At 47.8% G+C, this 21,394-nt stretch overlaps 1 protein-coding gene across 2 annotated transcripts in view; it reads left to right on the top strand.

Annotated features, from left to right (window-relative positions):
- LOC139265722 (transmembrane gamma-carboxyglutamic acid protein 3) overlaps positions 1-21,394 on the top strand; it is an 84,607-nt gene that overhangs the window by 52,571 nt on the left and 10,642 nt on the right. Inside the window, exons 3-4 of one of the 2 annotated variants that reach the window (XM_070883010.1) lie at positions 14,821-14,981; positions 16,533-16,571. In XM_070883010.1, coding sequence (XP_070739111.1) covers positions 14,821-14,981; positions 16,533-16,571 — 200 coding nt within the window. The remainder of the gene's footprint in view (positions 1-14,820; positions 14,982-16,532; positions 16,572-21,394) is intronic. The other variant, XM_070883011.1, reaches the window with a different exon arrangement.

Here is a 21,394-nt window from a genome sequence, read left to right as displayed (position 1 = left end):
GTCAAGGAGGAACTTGACCAATCGCAAGTTCCGGGTTTTCACGCATGTACATTGCATGCGGAAACCCTAAACTTGCAGGGCGTTTACGATGGCGTACGCTGTGCGCATGCCGTTATAGGCCCCATAAAATCCGGGGCAATATAAAACAAAACAAACCATTTTTTCCTTGAATAAGTCTTTGGTTAGGCCTCACTTAGATTACCATGTCCAGTTCTGGTCCCCTTACATAATAGTTGATATAGATGCCTTGGAAAAAGGTTTAGAGGAGGCCCACAAGAATGATACCCAGCTTAAAACACCTTAGTGACCCAGATAAGCCTAAAAAGCTAGGTCTACTTACTCTAAAGGCTCTGGGGTAACCTAATAGAGGTATTTAAGATAATTAAAGGATTAGATTATATTCATATTCAGAGATTATTTGAATCAGATAGATTAGGGAGGACCGTGGTCATGCGTACAAGTTACGCAAAGGCAGAACTAGGTTAGGTGTCGGGAGGTTCTTCTTTTCCAAGAGGATAGTACACCTATGGAACAAGTTGTTGGCTTGTCTTGATTCGCTGCATACCTCCAAAAGAGAGCTGGACCAGATCCTGCCTATGGCGGAGATCACGGTATACAACAGGTAGGTGGAATACTAAATAATATAAATAATGGTCAATGTGATCTCCTGGAGTAGTTTCAGTTGTCTAAAGGGCTCCAAATTTTTCCTGATATTTTCCTCCTAAATTGACCCTGTGTTTTTTAAATCTGATTTTTCTGCCTCACCCAGGAGATTACATGGCTGGTGAGGGGTGGCGGGGGGGTGTGGTGAATCGTGACTGTGTGGATCAGCTCAATGGATCAGCTGGTCTTTTACTGTCTTATCATTTTTGTAGCTGGCACTGTTAGCCCCGTGAGCTTGTCAGTCCTTGTCACTTGAGCTGATTTTGCTTACAGCTTTTTTCTCATCTACTAAACAACTTCATCCAGAACTATCTTCACTATTTCTCAGTCTGAAACAGTTGGTTTATGTTGTCTGTTCATCTTTCTTGCTTACCTTTTTGCTGCCTTCCTGCAGATTTCAAATGACAATGCACACACTATAATCAGTCTGTTTACATGTTTAACATATTCGGATTGTCGAAATTAATTATGGACTTGATATCAGAATAAATATTTAATTTCTAGGAGGGAAGATGGAATTAAAAATCCAGTACATTCTGAACCTGTATCTTTGCCATGATAATACCATTCCATTATGAAGTATGCCCTCTTGCCCCAGGCTCTCCCAATACTACTGTATAACTAGCTGTCAGAAGGCGTGCATTGACATTGATCCTGATCAACGGATCCACCACAGACCCAATTCACATACAGACTGGGGTCAAGAAAGGCTGTGTCATCACACTAACGCTCTTCTCGATCTTCCTTGCTGCAATGCTTGATCTCACCCTCCGTAAGCTCCCCACTGGAATGGAGCTAATCTACAGAACAAATGGAAAACTGTTCAACCTCTGTCACCTCCAGTCCAGATCCAAAGTCGTCCCATCCTCTGTCATTGAATTACATATTGCAGACGATGCTTGCGTCAGCACACATTCAAAGGCCGAACTCCAAACCATAGTCAACACCTTCACCGAAGGCTACGAGAGCCTGGGCCTTATACTAAACATCCGTAAGACAAAAGTCCTCTACTAACCTGCCCCCATCACACAGTCCTGCCCCCTGATTATCAAAATCCATGACGAGGCCTTGGATAACGTGGACCATTTTCCATACCTCGGGAGCCTACTGTCAACAAGGGCAGACATAGATGACGAAGTCCAACATCGCCTTCAGTGTGCCAGTGCAGCCTTCGGTCACCTGAGGAAGAGCGGTGTTTGAAAGACCAAGATCTTAAACCTGGCACCAAGGTCATGGTCTACAGAGTAGTAGTGATACCCACCCTCCTATATGCTTCAGAGACATGAACTATGTACAGCAGGCACCTCAAAGCACTGGAGAAGTACCACCAATGCTGCGTCCGCAAGATCCTGCAAATTCATTGGCAGGATAGGCGCACCAAAGTCAGTGTTCTCACACAGGCAAACATCCCCAGCATCGAAGCATTGACCACACTCGATCAGCTCCGATGGACGGGCCACATCGTCCGCATGCCCGATACGAAACTCCCAAAACAAGCGCTCTACTCAGAGCTCCGACATGGCAAGCGAGCCCCAGATGGACAGAGAAAGTGCTTCAAGGCTACCCTCAAAGCCTCCTTGAAAAAGTGCAACATCCCCACCGACACCTGGGAATCCCTGGCCCAAGGCTGCTCAAAGTGGAGGAGAAGCATCCGGGAAGGCGCTGAACAGCTCAAGTCTCTTCGCCGGGGGCACGCGGAAGCTATTCACAAACAGTGGAAGGATGCACGACAACCCAAGCTCCCCACCCACCTGTCCCTTCAACCACCGCCTGCCCCACCTGTGACCGAGACTGTGAGTCCTGCATTGGACTCATCAGTCACCTGAGAACTCATTTAAGCGAGGAAGCAAGTCATCCTCGACTTCGATGGACTGCCTAAGAAAAAGGAGATCCTTGCCATGACATTACCATTCCATTATGAAGTGTGCCCTCTTGCCCCAGGCTCTCCCAATACTACTGCGTAACTAGCTGTCAGAAAGCGTGCATTGACATTGATCATTTTTTTACATCTCCTCCCTTCCCATGGAGAAACTCCTCCTCCACACTGGCACCTCCACCTTATCATGTTTGGTAGAGTCTGTTGGTACTGAATTTGGAATTTTCACTTATGAAACCTCTCAGTCACCATGTTGATTCCAAGCTATGCAAGCATGAGCCTGGCCAGAAAGACAGTGCCAGCACCTTCCAGGCCATTTACATAGGAAAACTGAACACACATGCATGTTCTATTTGTAGACCCTTTAAATGAAAATGTGCCTGTCCTAGTTTGTTGTCAGATTTCACTGAATGTGCCTGCATTTCCATCAAATGGCTGCCAAGAATGCTTTTCCTAAAATTTCTTTTGAATATTCTAGATTAGAATTGGATAGTTACAAACACCATCAATATACTCCCTGAAAGCAGTCCCAAAGGAGTTAATTGACTTAGGATGTTGGTTGTAGGGAAATGTTATCTCTCATAATCCTGGGAGTTTTGAGGGATAGCACTATAGTGAAACTAAATAAGAGTTTGTAACATGCTTATGTGCATTAAGAACTGAACACTCTCACTCTGTATGCAAGATATTTTGGAGCCTGACTGTTAACGCTGGATTTTCGGGTCTTCTGCATTCCGTTTTTCACCTGGAGCAGTGGCAATGGCGGCGGTGAGGTCTTCTGGGCGGGCAGTAAGGCTCCATCGCTCCGTAGTGATCCTTGGGTCCAGTTTTGCGGCGGCGTAGAGCAGCACCACCCGGAAGAGCTGCGCCGGTGTGCAACGCTCCTGGTTGCGACACCGGCGCAAGTTTGAACTTCTGCCCAGCCCAGAAGTGCGCCTTGCAATGACCGCCTGGGACATCAGGGCGGTCCAACCATCCCGTTGGTGAAGAGGTGAGTAATGGACTCTTAAGGTAAGTGTGATTGTTTTTTATTTTTATTTTTTTTGCGATTTGTGTTGTGGCATGGGCAATGTTTTGGGAATGTTTTTGTGGGGGTAGGGGGGGGAGGGTTCCATGCTGACTCTGCCTGACCGAATTTTGCTTATCCAAATGTCCTGCTACTGCTTCTTTAATAATGGACTCCAACATTTTCCCAACCACAGATGTTAGGCTAACTGATCTATAGTTTCCTGCTTTTTGTCTGCCTTATTTTTTATATAGGTGCGTTACATTTGCAGTTTTCCAATCTGCTGGGACCTCTCCAGAATCCAGGGAATTTTGGTAAATTACAACCAATGCATCCACAATCCCTGTTGCTACTTCTCTTAAGACCCTAGAAAGCAAGCCATCAGGTCATGGGGATTTATCTGCCTTTAGTCCCATTATCTTACTGAGTACCACCTCCTTAGTAATTGTGATTGTGTTCCTCCCCCACCCCTATAGCCCCTTGACTATTCACTGCTGGAATATTGTTAGTGTCCTCTATTGTAAAAGACTGATACAAAATATTTGTTCAGAGTTTCTGCCATCTCCATGTTCCCCATTACTAATTCCCCAGTCTCGTCCTCGAAGGGACCAACATTTACTTTAGCCACTCTTTTCCTTTTTATACCTGTAGAAACTCTTGCTATCTGTTTTTATATTTTGTGCTAGTTTACTTTCATAGTCTATCTTCCCTTTCTTAATCATTTTTTTAGTCGTTCTTTGCTGGCTTTTAAAAGCTTTCCAATCTTCTGTCCTCCCACTAGTTTTGGCCACTTTGTATGCCCTTGTTTTTAATTGGATACCGTCCTTTATTTCTTTAGTTAGCCACTGATGGCTATCTTTTCTTTTACACCCGTTCCTCCTCACTAAAATATATTTTTCTTGAGAGTTGTGAAATATCTCCTTAAATGTACACCACTTTTATCAACCATCCTATACTTTAATCTATTTTCCCAGTCCACTTTACCCAACTCTGTCCTCATACCTTCATAGTCTCCTTTATTTAAGCTTAGCACGCTTGTTAGAGATCCAACTTTCTCACCCTCCATCTGAATTTGAAATTCAATCATGCTATGATCACTCATTCTGAGGGGATCATTTACTAGGAGAATGTTTATTAATCCTGCCTCATTACACAGGATCAGATCTAAGATAGCCTGCCCCCTGGTTGGTTCCGATACATACTGGTCAAGGAACCCGTCTCTTATGAACTCTTCCTCAAGGCTACCCTGACCAATTTGATTTGTCCAATCAATATGGAGGTTAAAATCACCCATGATTATTGCTGTTCCCTTTTTACAAGCACCCACTATTTCCTGGTTTATGCTCCGACCAACAGAATTGCTACTATTAGGGGGCCTATAGACTTCACCCACCAGTGACTTTTTACGCGTATTATTCCTTATCTCCACCCAAACTCTTTCAACACCCTTATCATTTGAGCCAATATCGTTTCTTACTATTGCAGTGATTCCATCCTTTATCAATAGAGCTATCCTTTTCCTTTCTGTCTGTCCTTCTGGATTGTCAAGTACCCCTGAATATTTCATTCCCAGTCCTGGCCACCTTGCAACCACGTCTCTGTAATGGCTATCAGATCATACCCATTTGTCTCAATTTGTGCCGTCAACTCATCTATTTTGTTATACGTGCATTTAGACAAAGTACCTTTAAGTTTGTTTTTTTTACCCTTTTTTCCTGCTTGTTTCCTCTCTCCTTCAAACTCACTTTCTTTATTTTTGCTTTCTATTTCTAAATGTAATTTGATTATGCACAACAGAATTTGAGTTAAGACTTTAGAGCACAATTTTGGCCCAGAACATAAAGTGTTAGACTTTAAGGGGTGGAAATTCAGTTGTGTCACATTTGGGATGGTGACCCAGGCGGTGCGGGTACTTTTAGCGCCTTGAAAAAGTTTGCCTCTCTCGTCCAGAAATTAGTCCGAATCGGTCAAAGAGCTGACTTGCGATAAATCAGCCATTGCACACCAGAGTTGTGGGGGGGGAGCCATAACGAAAATTTGGCGGACCCATCGCGCATGCGCAGAACTCCAAAACAGTTCTGGGAAAAGCCGAGTCTTAAAGGCGCGGCATAGTAATGCACCTATTAAAGTTTTCAAAATCACTTGTTTTCAACATGCAATGTTATGTCTGTCTGTCGCTGCAAACTCGGAGGCTCACGCACCGTGCTGTGTGGAAACATTGTACTGACTGTGACCTCCGAGGGAAGCGCTTTCTCTTCCTTTAAGTAGCCACCAGTTAACGACTCTGCAAGCCTGTACCGACTGTTTTTCCAGATGTTGTTCTTGGCGGGCACTCAATGAGGCAGCCGCACCGAATTTACCAACCAGGGAGCAAGCATGGGCATTGCACCAGGGCTGAAGTCAGGATCGCACTGATCGTCAGCAGCCAGGCACTACTGGTTTGTGCCCTCTGTGAACCTCTAATGAATTTTTGGTCGGGGCGCTAAAAGTTGCACTCACGGTCAGTAATCTCTTGTGCTACCATTAACTGGCCACTAATTGAGGTGTCAGGCAACCGAAAATCCAGGCCTAAGAGTTCATTTACATCATAAGCTCCATTACTGAATGTCTGATTTGTGCTTAGTCCCAAATTGGAGAATGCAGTAAATCAAGAACAGTAGTAAAGCTTATGGTATTCAGGGTTAAGGTTGTCACAGTGTGCTAATCTGTTTTTTTTTAAGTGACAGTACAATGGGCCCAAGTTTGCACCCACGGTTAGAATGGCGCACCTCTGTGAGGTGCGGCAACTTTTCAGAACAGAAACGGTGCCTATTATTTACCTTCGTATTCTCCACGCAGCAGCACCGATGTAGGGCCGTGGCGTAGTGCAGCAGAACATGTGGGGGGGTGGAGCCAGGTCCCAGCGCTGAAAACAGTGCCGGGATCTGTGCACATGCGCGCTAGAGTGTACGCGCATGTGCAGTAGCTCCTCGCCTCCAGATTCTGTGTGCTTGTGCTGCAGGCTGTGTGGGAGGGGCCCGAAGCACGCCGCCCCTAGCCCTGGCCAAATGGGCTCCCCGGCGCGACCTGCAAGGGAACAGACGGCATTGTCCGTCATCGGAGACAGGAGATCCCAGGAACAGAAAGCCAAACAAGAAAGGGAGAAGGAGCTGGCAAAAGTGACCATCAAGAAGGAAAATGTCGAACTCATTTTGAATGAGATGGAGATTTCTCGAAGTGCAGCAGAGCATGGTCTCCGGGAGCATCTAGGAAATGTCGTCGAAGCCTTGATTGCTTTGACTGACTGAGGCCATCGAGTGTTCCTTGGGACTGTCTCGGAGATGTTCGGGGGGGCGGGGATGGCAGGAAAGCAAAGAGATTGGGGGCAAGACATGAGTAGGATGGGATCTGGGAAGGCTCGTATGTTTAACGTTGCCCCCCCCCCTCCCCCTCCCCCCTCCCGTCCCCTCTTTTCCCCCCCATCCCTCTTTCTCCCACCCCTCTTCCCCCCTCCTCCCCTCTTCGCCCTCCTCCCCTCATCCTCCCCCTCCCCTCATCCTCCCCTCCCCTCATCTCTTCTCTTCCCCCCCCATCTCTTCTCTTCCCCCCCGCTGCCTCCTCTCTCCCCCTCCTGCTCTTCCCCCCCCTCCTGCTCTTCCCCCCCCTCCTGCTCTCCCCCCCCTCCTGCTCTCCCCCCCCCTCCTGCTCTCCCCCCCCTCCTGCTCTCCCCCCCCTCCTGCTCTCCCCCCCCTCCTGCTCTCCCCCCTCCTGCTCTCCCCCCCTCCTGCTCTCCCCCCCCTCCTGCTCTCCCCCCCTCCTGCTCTCCCCCCCTCCTGCTCTCCCCCCCTCCTGCTCTTTACCCCCCGCCTCCTCTTCCCCCCCCCCCACCTGCCTCCTCTCTCCCCCTGCCTCCTCTTCCCCCCGCCTCCTCTCCCCCACTGCCTCCTCTCTCTCCCCCCGCCTCCTCTCTCCCCCCCCCTGCCTCCGCTCTTCCCCCCCTCCTCTCTCCCCCCCTCCTCTCTCCCCCCCTCCTCTCTCCCCCCTCCTCTCTCCCCCCCTCCTCTCTCCCCCCCTCCTCTCTCCCCCCCTCCTCTCTCCCCCCCTCCCCCCCTCCTCTCTCCCCCCCTCCCCCCTCCTCTCTCCCCCCCTCCTCTCTCCCCCCCACCCTCCTCTCTCCCCCCCCATCCTCTCTTAGCCCCCCCTCTCTCACCCCCCCTCCTCTCTCACCCCCCCCCGCCTCCCCTCCTCTCTTCCCGCCTCCCCTCCTCTCTTCCCGCCTCCCCTCCTCTCTTCCCGCCTCCCCTCCTCTCTTCCCGCCTCCCCTCCTCTCTTCCCGCCTCCCCTCCTCTCTTCCCGCCTCCCCTCCTCTCTTCCCGCCTCCCCTCCTCTCTTCCCGCCTCCCCTCCTCTCTTCCCGCCTCCCCTCCTCTCTTCCCGCCTCCCCTCCTCTCTTCCCGCCTCCCCTCCTCTCTTCCCGCCTCCCCTCCTCTCTTCCCGCCTCCCCTCCTCTCTTCCCGCCTCCCCTCCTCTCTTCCCGCCTCCCCTCCTCTCTTCCCGCCTCCCCTCCTCTCTTTCCCCCCTCCCCTCCTCTCTTCACCCCCTCCCCTCCTCTCTTACCACCTCCCCTCCTCTCTTACCCCCCCTCGCCTCCCCTCCTCTCTTACCCCCCCCCGCCTCCCCTCCTCTCTTACCCCCCCCGCCTCCCCATCTCTCTTCCCCCCCCCGCCTCCCCATCTCTCTTCCCGCCCCCGCCTCTCCATCTCTCTTCCCCCCCCCCCCCGCCTCCCCATCTCTCTTTTCCCCCCGCCTCCCCATCTCTCTTCCCCCCCCCCCGCCTGCCCATCTCTCTTTCCCCCCCCCCGCCTCCCCATCTCTCTTCCCCCCCCCCCCGCCTCCCCATCTCTCTTTTCCCCCCGCCTCCCCATCTCTCTTCCCCCCCCCCGCCTCCCCATCTCTCTTCCCCCCCCCGCCTCCCCATCTCTCTTCCCCCCCCCCGCCTCCCCATTTCTCTTCCCCCCCGCCTCCCCATTTCTCTTCCCCGCCGCCTCCCCATCTCTCTTCCCCCCCCCCGCCTCCCCATCTCTCTTTCCCCCCCCCCCACCTCCCCATCTCTTTTCCCCCCCCCCCCGCCTCCCCATCTCTCTTTCCCCCCCCCCCCGCCTCCCCATCTCTCTTTTCCCCCCCCCTCCCCCTTCCCCCCTCCCTCATTGGCAACCCGCTGCCTTCCCTTCACATAAAGGTATGACTTCTATTTTTTATTTGTTATTGATTGATTGATTGCTTATTACTTTGGTCTTGGTGCTTTAGGTGCAGGGTTCCTTCTATTTTTTTATTTGTTAATTAATTGCTTATTACTTATTGAGCTTTGTTTGGTGCTTTGTAAGTCTTGGTGCTTTCCTTGCATTTTTTATTTGTTATTGAATGTTTATTTTTGTGCTTTGTTTAGTGCTTAGTGCTTTAAATGTGCTGCTTTGTTTAGTGCTTAGCGCTTTAACTGTACTTATGCTTCTTTAATGTTGTTGTGAAGGAGTTTAGTGCTTTGAAAAATCCTCTAACTCCCCTTCCCCCCGCTATCTCTAGCTACCTGCGCCTAATTTCTAAAGTGTCCGCAAGGTTTTTCTGAGCGTACAAAAGTGGGCACATATGCTGCCCTGTTAGTTTGGAGTAACTATTGGCTGTCGAAACTTGCTTAAATGGCTAAAACAGGCGTAAGTGGCTGGTAACGACCCCTTTTTGTAAAAAAAACCTGAACCAAACTCATTGAAACTGGAGCAAACTAAATGTGAAGAATTGTGATTTTTAAGATACTCAAAAAAAAACTAGTTGCTCCAAAAAATTAGGAGCAACTCCTGTGGAAACTTGGCCCCAATGTAACTATCATCACGTTAAGGTGAAGTATAATCCGTTAAGGTGAAGTATGATCCATCCTATCACAGTGGAATATCAGACATAGACTCTCCTCAGTGAAAGAGAACATAAGAACATAAAGATATAGGAGCAGGAGTAGGCCATACGGCCCCCTCAAGCCAACTCCGCCATTCAATCACTAATCATTGACCTCACCTCCACTTTCCCGCCTGATCTCCATATCCCTTGATTTCCCTGGAGCCCCAAAATTTATCTATCTCAGCCTTGAATATACTCAAAGACTCAGCATCCACAGCCCTCTGGGGCAAAGAATTCCAAAAGTTCACACCCTTTCTGAGAGAAGAAATTCCTCCTTATCTTGGTCTTAAATGGCCGACCTCTTATCCTGAGACAATGCCCCCTAGTTCTAAACACTCCAGCCAGGGGAACCAACCTCTCAGCATCTACTCTGTCAATGCACTTCAGAATCTTGTATGTTTCAATGAGATCAGCTCTCACTCTTCTCAACTCCAGAGAGTATAGACCCATTCTGCACAATCTTTCATCATAGGACAGCCCTCTCTTCCTAGGAATCAGTTTAGTGAACATTTGTTGCACCACCTCCAAGGCAAGTATATCCTTCCTTAGATAAGGAAACTAAAACTGTGCACAGTACTCCAGGTGTGGTCTCACCAAGGCCCTGTACATTTGTAGCAAGATTTCCTTACTCTTATACTCCAACCCCCTTGTAATAAAAACCAACATTCCGTATTGCTTGCTGTACCTGCATGCTAGCTTTCTGTGTTTCTTGCATGAGGACACCCAAATCTCTCTGATCACCAACATTTAAAAGTTTCTCACCATTTAAAAAAAAATTCTGTTTTTCTATTCTTCCTACCAAATGGAATAATCTCACATTTCCCTACATTATACTCCATCTGCCACCTCTCTGTCCACTCATTTAGTCTATCTATATCCCTTTGCAGACTCTTTGGGCCCAAGTTTCCACACGCGCCTAGAACGGTGCAGTCCCGACTGGATGCCCATTTTTCGCGCCACAAAGTGCGCCTAAAATAATCCTCGGTATTCTCCACCTACCTGCAGGTCCTCTGGCCCTCGGCGCAGCCAGCACGAGCTGTGGGGGGGCAGAGCCAGGTCCCTGCGCTGAATACATTGCCGGGACCTCTGCACATGCGCGCTACAGTGGGCACACAAGTGCAGTAGCTCCAGGCGCCGAACTGTGTGGGAGGGGCCCGAAGCACGCAGCCCCTAGCCCTGGCTGAATGGCCTCACTGGGGCTGCGTGAATAAGGCTCCTCCCACGGCCAGCTCCTGCTCTTCCCCCCCGACCAGACCCGACACTCGCTCCCCTCCACCCCCTGCCTCCGGACCAGACCCGACACCCGCTCCCCGCCCCTCCCCTGCCTCCGGACCAGACCCGACACCCGCGCCCCCCCCCCCCGACTGACCCGACCCTACCCGCGCTCCTGTTCCCGCTCCCCGCCTCCCCGACTGGACCCGACCCGACCCGCGCTCCTGTTCCCGCTCCCCGCCCCCCCGACTGGACCCGACCCACGCTCCTGTTCCCGCTCCCCGACCCCCGATCCTGTTCCCGCTCCCCGACCCCCGACTCGACCCGACCCGCGCTCCTGTTCCCGCTCCCCGCCTCCCCGACTGGACCCGACCCGACCCGCGCTCCTGTTCCCGCTCCCCGCCTCCCCGACCCGACCCGCGCTCCTGTTCCCGCTCCGCCCCCCCGACTGGACCCGACCCGACCCGCACTCCTGTTCCCGCTCCGTGCCCCCCCGACTGGACCCGACCCGCGCTCCTGTTCCCGCTCCCTGCCCCCCCGACTCGACCCGACCCGCGCTCCTGTTCCCGCTCCCCGCCTCCCCGACCCGACCCGCGCTCCTGTTCCCGCTCCCCGCCCCCCCGACTCGACCCGACCCGCGCTCCTGTTCCCGTTCCCCGCCCCCCCGACTGGACCCAACCCGACCCGCGCTCCCGCCCCCCGACCCGACCCCCCCCCCCCACTGGACCCGACCCGACCCGACTCCTACTCCCGGACTGGATCCAACCTGACCTCCCCCCCTCCCTCCCCCCCTCTCTCTTCCCCCCCCCCCTCCCCTCCCTCTCACTCTCCCCCCCCCCCGCTCCCCTCCCTCTCCCCCCGAACCGAACACCTCACCTCACCTCCCCAACCCAACCCAACGCCACCTACCTGTAAATCTGGTGCTGGGGACATGCCCTGCCCGAAGTCTCGGGCCGGCCCGTTCAGCCTTCAGTCCTGAAAGGCCTGTCTGAAGCACTTTCACACAGGTAGGAAGATGGTTTATTTAATCTTTTCTTTGCTTATAAATGTTTATTCAGGTTGGATTTATTTGTATAATATTTGTATAAGTATAAATAAGGATTTATTATAGAATGTAATGATTTCCCTTCCCCCCCCCCCCCACCTCGTTCTGGACGCCTAATTTGTAACCTGCGCCTGATTTTTTAATGTGCAGAACAGGTTTTTTCAGTTTTACAAAAATCTTCACTTGCTCCATTCTACTTTTGTTTGGAGTACGTTTTCACTGTGGAAACTTTCAAATCAGGCGTCAGTGGCCGGACACGCCCCCTTTTGAAGAAAAAATTCTGTTCCAAAGTAGAACTGTTCTACCTGACTAGAACTGCAGAAAAAAAAATGTGGAGAATTGCGATTTCTAAGATAGTCCATTCTCCACCAGTTGTTCCTAAAAATCAGGCGCAAATCATGTGGAAACTTGGGCCCTTTGTGTTCTCCTCACAGCTTACTGTCCCACCTAACTTTGTATCATCAGCAAACTTGGATACATTACACTCGGTCCCTTCATCTTGGTCATTAATATAGATTGTAAGTAGCTGAGGCCCTAGCACTGATCCATGCGGCCCCCAACTAGTTACACCTTGCCAACTTGAAAAAGACCCATTTATCCCTATTCTCTGTTTCCTGTCTGTTAACCATTGACCGTCAACCCTTGAAGTATCATTCGCCAGTCTATCCTAGCCAAATCACGTCTCATACCATCGAAGTTTCATTTCTTTAAGTTCAGGACCCTAGTCTCTGAGTTAACTGTGTCGCTCTCCATCTTAATGACGAATTCTGTCATATTATGATCACTCTTCCCCAAGGGGCCACGCACGACCAAATTGCTAATTAATCCTCTCTCGTTACACAAGACCCAGTCTAGGATGGCCTGCTCTCTAGTTGGTTCCTCGACGTATTGGTCTAGAAAACCATCCCTTAGACACTCCAGGAAATCCTCCTCCCTGCATTGCTACCAGTTTGGTTAGCCCAATCAATATGTAGGTTAAAGTCATCCATGATAACTGCTGTACCCTTATTGCACGCATCCCTAATTTCCTGTTTGATGCCTTCCCCAACCTCCCTACTACTGTTTGATGGTCTGTACACAACCCCAACTAACATTTTCTGCCCTTTGGTGTTTTGCAGCTCTATCCAAATAGATTCCACGCCATCCAAGCTAATGTCCTTCCTTACTATTGCGTTAACCTCCTCTTTAACCGTTAATGCTACCCCACCTCATTTTCCTTCCTGTTTATCCTTCCTGAACATTGAATACCCGTGGATGTTGAGTTCCCAGCCTTGGTTATCCTGGAGCCATGTCTCCGTAATCCCAATTACATCATATCCGTTAACAGCTATCTGCGCAGTTAATTCGTCCACCTTATTACGAATGCTCCTTGCATTGAGACTCAGAGCCTTCAGGCTTGTTTTTTTAACACTCTTTGTCCTTTTAGAATTCTGTTATAGTGTGGCCCTTTTGATTTTTGCCCTTGATTTCGCTGCCCTCCACTCTTGCTTTTCTTCTTCCTACCTTTTGCTTCTGCCCCCTTTTTACTTCCTTCTGCCTCCCTGCATAGGTTCCCATCCCCCTGCCATATTAGTTTAACCCCTCCCCAACAGCACTAGCAAACGCTCCACCTAGGATATAGGTTCCGGTCCTGCCCAGGTGCAGACCGTCCGGTTTGTACTGGTCCCACCTCCCCCAGAACCGGTTCCAATGCCCTAGGAATTTGAATCCCTCTTCCTTGCACCATTCCTCACGTATTCATCTGAACTATCCTGCAATTCCTACTCTGACTAGCACTTGGCACTGGTAGCAATCCTGAGATTACTACCTTTGAGGTCCTACTTTTTAATTTAACTCCTAGCTCCCTAAATTCAGCTTGTAGGACCTCATCCCGTTTTTTACCTATATCGTTGGTACCTATATGCACCACGACAGCTGGCTGTTCCCCCTCCCCCTCCAGAATGCGCTTAGTTTAATAGTTTGATTCCTGCTTGATAGTTTTCAATGCATATACAGAAGGAAGTAAATTAAATTTTACATTGCAGTAATGCCATCAGCTCCAGGTCTTACTTCATTGATGCATTACTAAAGATGACTTTATTGCTGGTCGTAAATTCAGTAGTAAGAGAGACCCAGTTCTTCCGCGGTCTCCTGATCAGCCTGCAGTTCCACTGATAAGCACACACTCATGGCTGCAGATGGAATTCCTCAGATGTCATTACTTTGCTCATTCGTTCGTAAATTCATCAAAATTGCGAAGGTCATTTGTGCAGAACTAGTTGATTTCTGAATCTGCATCAAGTCCGGTTCACTTTAATATGAGATAACAGTGCATGTAGGTTGGTCTTCCTTGACCTGTAGTCGACTATAATTTAAAAGCACTGTAACATAGTTCTGATAGCGCAAGCACACTGTATCAAGTGTATTGTATTTAATTATCTAGTTTTTACATTTGCTGTTATTCCCTTAACTGTTGACAAATCTGTGTTACTGACACCTTGCTATGCTCATATCCTGAAAGCTCATGACAAAATATTGACCTGTCTTTCTGTTTCAGATAGTGATTGATTTACTCTTCACTTTAAGTATTTTGTGTGTTTTGCTGTATTTTGTTTTCAGACATTGAACTTTTCCCTTTGTTCAATTTAAAGGACCTCATTGGAGTCTTTTAAAAAGCCACTTTCTCTCAACCTGCCAACATGATTGACCAGTAACAAGGCATTGTCTTATCTGTGGTTGGTGTCAGGCCACTGCAATGTCTCAAACCGTGGTCAGCCCCAGATTATTGCAGTGTGCTTCAGCCTTGGCCAGTACTAGACCCTTGTAATATTTTCCAATCTTGGTCAGTGCAGACCTGACCTTTGCAGTATACCCTTCTGTCTTTATTCATGAATGGCAAGTTCCATGAGGTGTACATACCTTTTAGCAGGTCAAACCCGATGTAATACAGTTGTGACCTATCACTATTGTGTTATGGTATTTGAGTCCATTCATTTGTACAAATGTTGTATCTCACATATTGGTATCCTGTAGGATTCTGGAGGCATTGAAAACCTCTCTTAGGATTATTCATAAATGTACTAGTAAGGTTTAAATATTTCCATTGCCCCTGTAGTGTTTCTCACATCTAAAGCTGCCAACTCCATTCTGAAGCGATTTCCAAGAGCAAATGGTTTTCTAGAAGAGTTCCGGCAGGGCAGCATTGAACGGGAATGTAATGAGGAGATCTGTGTGTATGAAGAGGCAAAGGAGGTGTATGAGGACAATGAGAAAACGGTGAGTGTATTCTTCCGATTTCATCACCTTGGTTGATTTGAGTAAAGTCTAATTAGTACTTCATGTACACATCATTATCATGTAAACACTGTTGCTTGCTTCTTCCAGCCTGATTAAACATGAAACCTGAACTTTTGGCAGATTCCACACTGATACCAGGTACTGCTCCTGGTGCTGCTGTGGGATATACTGATTTAGATAGAAATGTGCCACCTAGAATGGTACTAAACCATAAAGTTCCGTAATGTCAGAGATATGTTTTTGGTGAGTAAATTGAACTAATCCAGGTAGGTAGTGATTGGGACACTATAATTCACCTCAGAGTCCTTTGATTAGGGATAGGAAAAATCAGCCAGGGTTCATACTACCAATTACTATAAAGATACGCCAGCTGGGAAATTCTGATATATGAATGTCAATTGAAGGCAGGGTTGGAATTGTCTCTGATGCTCGCATGGTTCAATAGCCGCCTGCTGCTGATTGTCAAGGATTTCATAAGAAAAATGGCTACTTGAATGAGGTACCATAGGACTGCTGACACCATTGACAGCATACCCCAGCATGAGTTGGTACTTTTAGGAGCAGAAAGAAGAAAACTGACAAAACAAAAATAAATTTGAGACCAGCATTTGTAGCCTGATTTATACTGACACCTGTACCTGTTTCTATTTTCAGACATCTTTCATCTAAAGTGATATGTTGTTCCATCTATTCTCAAGCATTATTTAAGTAACTCTCAAAGGAATTTGATTTTAGTAAAAAAACAAAAAACATTTTTTGCTGTTTCAGCTTTATGCTTTAGAAGCAGCTTTTAGTAGTTCTACTTTTTAAGGGGCACTGTTGTTGTTGGAAAGTCAACAAGATAATTTTCCAATGAGATTTCTTAACATGAATGCAATGACATTACCACTTTTCAAAATGTCACTGCATGAACATTTAAAAAAATTATATAATGTCCTTTTCCTTGTCTGTAATGGGATCAATTGGACTGGGTGAGCTAGGATTTGAGGGGCTGGCATTTGCTACAATAAAAGCTGTTTGGCTGTATTGTGGCTGTTTAATTTTGCAAAATGTCCAGTGTGAACAAGATTTCAAAAGATATTGGGGGGTTGAACATATACTGCCTTTGCATCTCTGAGAATTATCTTTTGAATCTGGCACAGATTGCTGAAATAAAAGTAATTCTCCAAAAGCTTGTTGTAAAAGTCATAGGAAATGAGTTACTAATGAACATGAGGCTGCAGTCCATAATTTGGCACAAACTGCAGTCTTACTCGTGTGGAAAATGAAAATGCCATTCTGATACATTGACCGGAATTTTGCCGGCGCTCAGAGGACAGGATCGGTGGTGGGTCAGCTGTTAAATTTAAAATGATTGACAGCTGGTCGGGTCCCCACTGCCAAGCCGCCACCACGTTACTTTCCCAGATGTGTAGTCTGTCAACGCTGAACAGACCCGACACACAGTGGCAGAAGAGGCAATTTAGGTGATTAAGACCATGTTAAGAGCCTATTAAAGACAATTTTGAGCTGAAATTACCATTTTTCCAGGTTTTCCACGAGGTTCCCGCTGCTCGGGGATCATGTCAGGTAAGGATGTCGGGAGTTGTGTCAACATGAATTCATTTCTTTACCTGACAGCTGCAAATGTGCTATAAAAGTGCCCATCTCACAGCTGTTCACTTTGCAAGATCAGAAGCTCTTGCTTACTGCATTTGGAAGGCACATTGATCTTTATGCAGGTTGCAAGTCTCTCTATCCAGTGTCACCTCATTAGAACAATCTCTCTCTCCATTTTCAGATTGCTTCTGTCATCTCAAGTTCACCTGCAATCTATTACATCAGCATGGTGCCCTTGAAACTATCTCACCTTGGTCCTCAGAATCCCACCGCGTTCAGCCCCAACATCAGAGGCACCAGGCACACCAACAGCACCAACAACAGCACTAACGTTCTCCGCAATCAACTGATGCTGCACAGGATGCAGGGCATCAGCACCTGACCACATTACTGCCCGGGACGGCAGCGATGGCCTCATCATGGTCAGATTTACTTCACTTGATGCTGTACATCTTGGCTGCCACATGATGAGCCAGGTTGGCACCACCCCACACCCACACCAACACCATAAAGCATTCCTACAATGCCCAACCATTCCTTTCACACTCATCAGCATTGGCGGAGGGGAGGGGGTACCCTTATGTCTCACCATTCACTGCAACTCACTAAGCCACTTCCAAAGGTGCACACAAATCTGTCCAAGAACATAAAGTGTTGAAAATAAAGATTTCAATGTTTGACAACACATTAACGGAAACTTTACATGAACATTGGCTAAAACACCCAAGTGCCTACCCCTGTATGTTGCCAGTTGGTATGCTTGCACTAGGATGAGTGTGAATGTGAGGGGTGATCGTGAGATGGGGAAGTGATAATGTAGATAGATAGAGAGAGAGGGATGGGTGGAGGTGCAAGGTAAGTTGGTGTGAGTAAGGATGTGCAGGAGTAAGTAGGGAAAGCAGAGTGATGGGGATGTTATGAGTGGCAGAACAGGATGAGGTTGAGTGTGGCTTTGCAGTAACGTGTCTTGAACTACTGAGATCATTGAAAGGTTTGCACCACTGCAGCCAAGTCTTCCTGACGACATCACAGCTTGTGCTCTCCTGTGGAATGTGCAACCAGGCTGCGTTGGTGTCCTGGGTGGTCTCTGCTGCTCATTGGAAGGGAAGAGAACCTCTCTGCATGCTGTGAATCCCTCCATAGGCATATGGAGGGAGTCATGGAAGTGGCATGTGTGCTATTCTGTGCAGTGCTTGTCAGTGTTTGCAGCAGCACAATGCTGTAGAACACTAACAGCACAACTGTCAAACTAAATTTGTGCATGGTCCCTTTTAAAGAAACCGGCTGATGAGGCATCATCAAATTACATCATCAGATCCGCTTCCTTTTAATTGGACCAATCGGGAAAGTCTTGTGGGAAGCTGGGATGGAGACAAGAGTAGGATCGGACCTGACCACTGATGTTGCCCGCCTGGGTAGGCAAAAATGCGGTCATTGAGGGGGCAAGGAACATTTTCTGAGTTTGTACCAAGGCATATTGCAGGGGCAAAGTAGAAGGAGCTTCATAGAAACAAAGAAACATAGAAAATAGGTGCAGAAGTAGGCCATTCGGCCCTTCGAGCTTGCACCACCATTCAATAAGATCATGGCTGATCATTCACCTCAGTACCCCTTTCCTGCTTTCTCTCCATACCCCTTGATCCCTTTAGCCCTCTTGAATATATCTAACGAACTGGCCTCAACAACTTTCTGTGGTAGAGAATGCCACAGGTTAACAACTCGCTCAGTGAAGAAGTTTCTCCTCATCTCGGTCCTAAATGGCTTACCCCTTATCCTTAGATTGTGACACCTGGTTCTGGACTTCCCCAACATCGGGAACGTTCTTGCTGCATCTAACCTGTCCAATCCCGTCAGAATTTTATATGTTTCGATGAGATCCCCTCTCATTCTTCTAAACTCCAGTGAATACAGGCCCAGTCGATCCAGTCTCTCCTCATATGTCAGTCCTGCCATCCCGGGAATCAGTCTGGTGAACTTTCGCTGCATTCCCTCAATAGCAAGAACGTCTTTCCTCAGATTAGGAGACCAAAACTGAGCACAATATTCCAGGTGAGGCCTCACCAAGGCCCTGTACAACTGCAGTAAGAGCTCCCTGCTCTTATACAAATCCCCTAGCTATGAAAGCCAACATGCCATTTGCCTTCTTCACTGACATGGACTGATCCTGTCACTGCTTTCCAACTTTCAATGACTAATGTACCATGACACCCAGGTCCCAATGCAACTCCCCTTTTCCTAAACTGTCGCCATTCAGATAATATTCTGCCTTCTGTTTTTGCCACCAAAGTGGATAACCTCACATTTACCCACATTATACTGCATCTGCCATGCATTTGCCCACTCACCTAACCTGTCCAAGTCACCCTGTGGCCTCTTAGCATCCTCCTCACAGCTCACACCGCCACCCAGCTTAGTGTCATCTGCAAACTTGGAGATATTACACTCAATTCCTTCATCTAAATCATTGATGTATATTGTAAAGAGCTGGGGTCCCAGCACTGAACCCTGCGGCACCCCACTAGTCACTGCCTGTCATTCTGAAAAGGGCCCGTTTATCCCAACTCTCTACTTCCTGTCTGTCAACCAGTTCTCTATCCACGTCAATACATTACCCCCAATACCATGTGCTTTAATTTTGCACACTAATCTCTTGTGTGGGACCTTCTCAAAAGCCTTTTGAAAGTCCAAATACACCACATCCACTGGTTCTCCTTTGTTCACTCTACCAGTTACATCCTCAAAATATTCTAGAAGATTTGTCAAGCATGATTTCCCTTTCATAAATCCATACTGACTTGGACCAATCCTGTCACTGCTTTCCAAATGCGCTGCTATTTCATCTTTAATAATTGATTCCAACATTTTCCCCACTACCGATGTCAGGCTTAACCGGTCTATAATTCTCTGCTTTCTCTCTCCCTTCTTTTTTAAAAAGTGGTGTTACATTAGCTACTCTCCAGTCCATAGGAATTGATAGACTGTTGGAAAATGATCACCAATGCATCCACTATTTCTAGGGCTACTTCCTTAAATACTCTGGGATGCAGACTATCAGGCCCCAGGGATTTATCGACCTTCAATCCTATCAATTTCCCTCACACAATTTCCCACCTAATAATGATTTCCTTCATTCCTCCTTTTCACTAGACCATCGGTCCTCTAGTATTTCCGGAAGGTTATTTGTGTCTTCCTTCGTGAAGACAGAACCAAAGTATTTGTTCAACTGGTCTGCCATTTCTTTGTTCCCCATAATAAATTCACCTGAATCTGACTGCAAGGGACCTATGTTTGTCTTCACTAATCTCTTTCTCTTCACATATCTATAGAAGCTTTTGCAGTCAGTTTTTATGTTCCCAGCAAGTTTCCTCTCATACTCTATTTTCCGCCTCCTAATTAAACCCTTTGTCCTCTGGTGAATTCTAAATTTCTCCCAGTCCTCGGGTTTGCTGCTTTTTCTGGCCAATTTATATGCCTCTTCCTTGGATTTAACACTATCCTTAATTTCTCTTGTTAGCCACGGTTGAGCCAACTTCCCCGTTTTATTTTTACTCCAGACAGGGATTTACAATTGTTGGAAGTTCATCCATGTGATCTTTAAATGTTTGCCATTGCCTATCCACCGTCAACCATTTAAGTATCATTTGTCAGTCTATTCTAGCCAATTCGCGTCTCAAACCATCGAAGTTACCTTTCCTTAAGTTCAGGACCCTAGTTTCTGAATTAACTGTGTCACTCTCCATCTTAATAAAAAATTCTACCATGTTATGGTAATTCTTCCGCAAGGGGCCTCGCACAACAAGATTGCTAATTAATCCCCTCTCATTACACATCACCCAGTCTAGGATGGCCAGCTCCCTAGTTGGTTCCTTGACGTATTGGTTTAGAAAACCATCCCTAATACACTCCAGGAAATCCTCCTCCCTGCATTGCTACCAGTTTGGTTAGCCCAATCTATATGTAGATTAAAGTCACCCATGATTACTGCTGTACCTTTATTGCATGCATCCCTAATTTCTTGTTTGATGCTGTCCCCAACCTCACTACTACTGTTTGGTGGTCTGTACACAACTCCCACTGGCGTTTTCTGCCCCTTGGTATTCCGTAGCTCCACCCATAACGATTCCACAAAATCCAAGCTAATATCCTTTCTTACTATTGCGTTAATTTCCTCTTTAACCAGCAATGCCCCCCCCGCCTCCTTTTCCTTTCTGTCTATCCTTCCTAAATGCTGAATACCCCTGGATGATGAGTTCCCAGCCTTGGTCACCCTGGAGCCATGTCTCCGTGATGCCAATTACATCATATCCGTTAACTGCTATCTGCGCAGTTAATTCGTCCACCTTATTCCTAATACTCCTTGCATTGAGGTACAGAGCCTTCAGGCTTGTCTTTCTAACACACTTTGCCCCTTTAGAATTTTGCTGTAATGTGGCCCTTTTTGCTTTTTGTCTTAGGTTTCTCTGCCCTGCACTTTTACTTTTCTTCTTTCTATCTTTTGCTTCTGCCCCCATTCTACTTCCCTCTGTCTCCCTGCATAGGTTCCCATGCCCCTGCCATATTAGTTTAACTCCTCCCCAACAGCACTGGCAAACACTCCCCCTAAGACATTGGTTCCGGTCCTGCCCAGGTGCAGACCGTCCGGTTTGTACTGATCCCACCTCCCCCAGAACCGGTTCCAATGTCCCAGGAATTTGAATCCCTCCCTTGTGCACCACTCCTCAAGCCACGTATTCATCTGAGCTATCCTGCGATTCCTACTCTGACTAGCACGTGGCACTGGTAGCAATCCTAAG

The sequence above is a fragment of the Pristiophorus japonicus genome, chromosome 6 (genome assembly GCF_044704955.1).
Source record: "Pristiophorus japonicus isolate sPriJap1 chromosome 6, sPriJap1.hap1, whole genome shotgun sequence".
Lineage (NCBI taxonomy): Eukaryota > Metazoa > Chordata > Chondrichthyes > Pristiophoridae > Pristiophorus > Pristiophorus japonicus.
The sequence above is the reverse complement of the archived record's forward strand: the minus strand, read 5'-3'. Positions and strand labels throughout refer to the sequence as shown.